Source organism: Procambarus clarkii, chromosome 36 (genome assembly GCF_040958095.1).
Source record: "Procambarus clarkii isolate CNS0578487 chromosome 36, FALCON_Pclarkii_2.0, whole genome shotgun sequence".
NCBI classification, from domain to species: Eukaryota; Metazoa; Arthropoda; class Malacostraca; order Decapoda; family Cambaridae; genus Procambarus; species Procambarus clarkii.
The window spans coordinates 41,932,100-41,933,556 of NC_091185.1; the positions used below are offsets into that span (position 1 = coordinate 41,932,100).

At 46.5% G+C, this 1,457-nt stretch overlaps 1 protein-coding gene across 1 annotated transcript; it reads left to right on the forward strand.

The window, feature by feature from the left end:
* Positions 1 to 438: 438 nt before the first annotated feature.
* Positions 439 to 777, forward strand: LOC138371790 (uncharacterized). The gene has a single exon (XM_069336815.1). The coding sequence runs from the start codon at positions 439 to 441 to the stop codon at positions 775 to 777; it is 339 nt and encodes a 112-aa protein (XP_069192916.1).
* The last annotated feature ends 680 nt before the right edge of the window (positions 778 to 1,457 follow it).

Consider the following 1,457-nt stretch of genomic DNA (forward strand, 5'->3'; position numbering starts at 1 on the left):
AGTGTCAGGAGACGGTAAACAGGTTTATCCAGGCCCGACAGGAAAAAAACCAAGAAGCAAAAGAAGAATCCGTGGTATAATAGGGAATGTATGAAAGGAAAGGAGCTGAGCAAAGGGCAGCTTCCCATCCTTCTCCATCTCGTAAGTGAAACAACACAGAATTCTGCTCGAATGCCTCCTTCAGCTCCGGCAGACGCCTGACATCGGGTACCTGTGTAAAAATGTCATAAACATATCTGCAGTATATTGCATGCTTCAAGTTCATGCCAACTAAGATCATTTATCGGGATGATAGCGGACAGAGTGTATCGAGATTCGGCCTGTACTCCTCTTGGCATACCAGAAAACATTCTAAGGAAACTACTACAAGCTTGTACTAAAGAGGCACCCTTCTTGAGCCCTGATGGGCACATGTATAAGCAAGTAGATGGGGTCGCCATGGGTTCTCCCCTAGGTGTCCTGTTTGCAAACATCTACATGGGTACCATCGAACAAAAGGCCTTAGTTGGCATGAACTTGAAGCCTGCCATATACTCCAGATATGTTGACAGCATTTTTACTCAGGTACCTGATGTCAGACGTCTGCGGGAGATCAAGGAGGCATTCGAACAGAATTCTGTGTTGAGTTTCACTTACGAGATGGAGAAGGATAGGAAGCTGCCCTTTCTAGATGTAACAGTCACGGAAAGGAGTGGAGGTTTCCACGCTGCAGTCTACACTAAGGAAACAAACATAGGAATCTGCTTCAATGCTAACAGTGACTGCCCAGACAGGTAGAGGAGAAGTGTTGTCAACGCTTACGTCAACCGTGCTCTCAGCCACAGCTCAGGATGGAAGTAAGTAGATGAATAACTCTGTAGGGGAAGGCAGGTCCTAGCCAACAACGGCTTCTCCAATGGTTTCGTTGAAGACATCATAAAGAGGAAGATGAAATGTCATGCAACCTCTGAAGAGTCAACTAACACAGCGCCTGTACCCCCTATTACACTATTTTACAGGAACTTCTATTCCACAGCTCATAAAGTGGAAGAAAGGGTCCTGAAAGAAATTGTTAATAGAAACGTTATCCCTACAGACAAAAATCAGAAGATACAATTGACGATTTACAATTAAACCAAGAAAACGGCCAGCCTACTCATGAGAAACTCTCCAGACACAAAGCAGAACGCTTTAAAAGAGACCAATGTCGTCTATGCCTTCAAATGCCCACTTGGGGACTGTAAGCCTCAAAGAACTCAGTATATAGAACTCAGTGGGGGCCTCGTAGCCTGGTGGATAGTGCGCAGGACTCGTAATTCTGTGGCGCGGGTTCGATTCCCGCACAAGGCAGAAACAAATGGGCAAAGTTTCTTTCACCCTGAATGCCCCTGTTACCTAGCAGTAAATAGGTTCCTGGGAGTTAGTCAGCTGTCACGGGCTGCTTCCTGGAGGCGGAGGCCTGGTTGAGGACCGGGCCG

Bases quoted from the DNA above. Each gene is read 5' to 3' on its own strand.
- LOC138371790 (XM_069336815.1), top strand. From the start codon at position 439: ATGGGTTCTCCCCTAGGTGTCCTGTTTGCAAACATCTACATGGGTACC.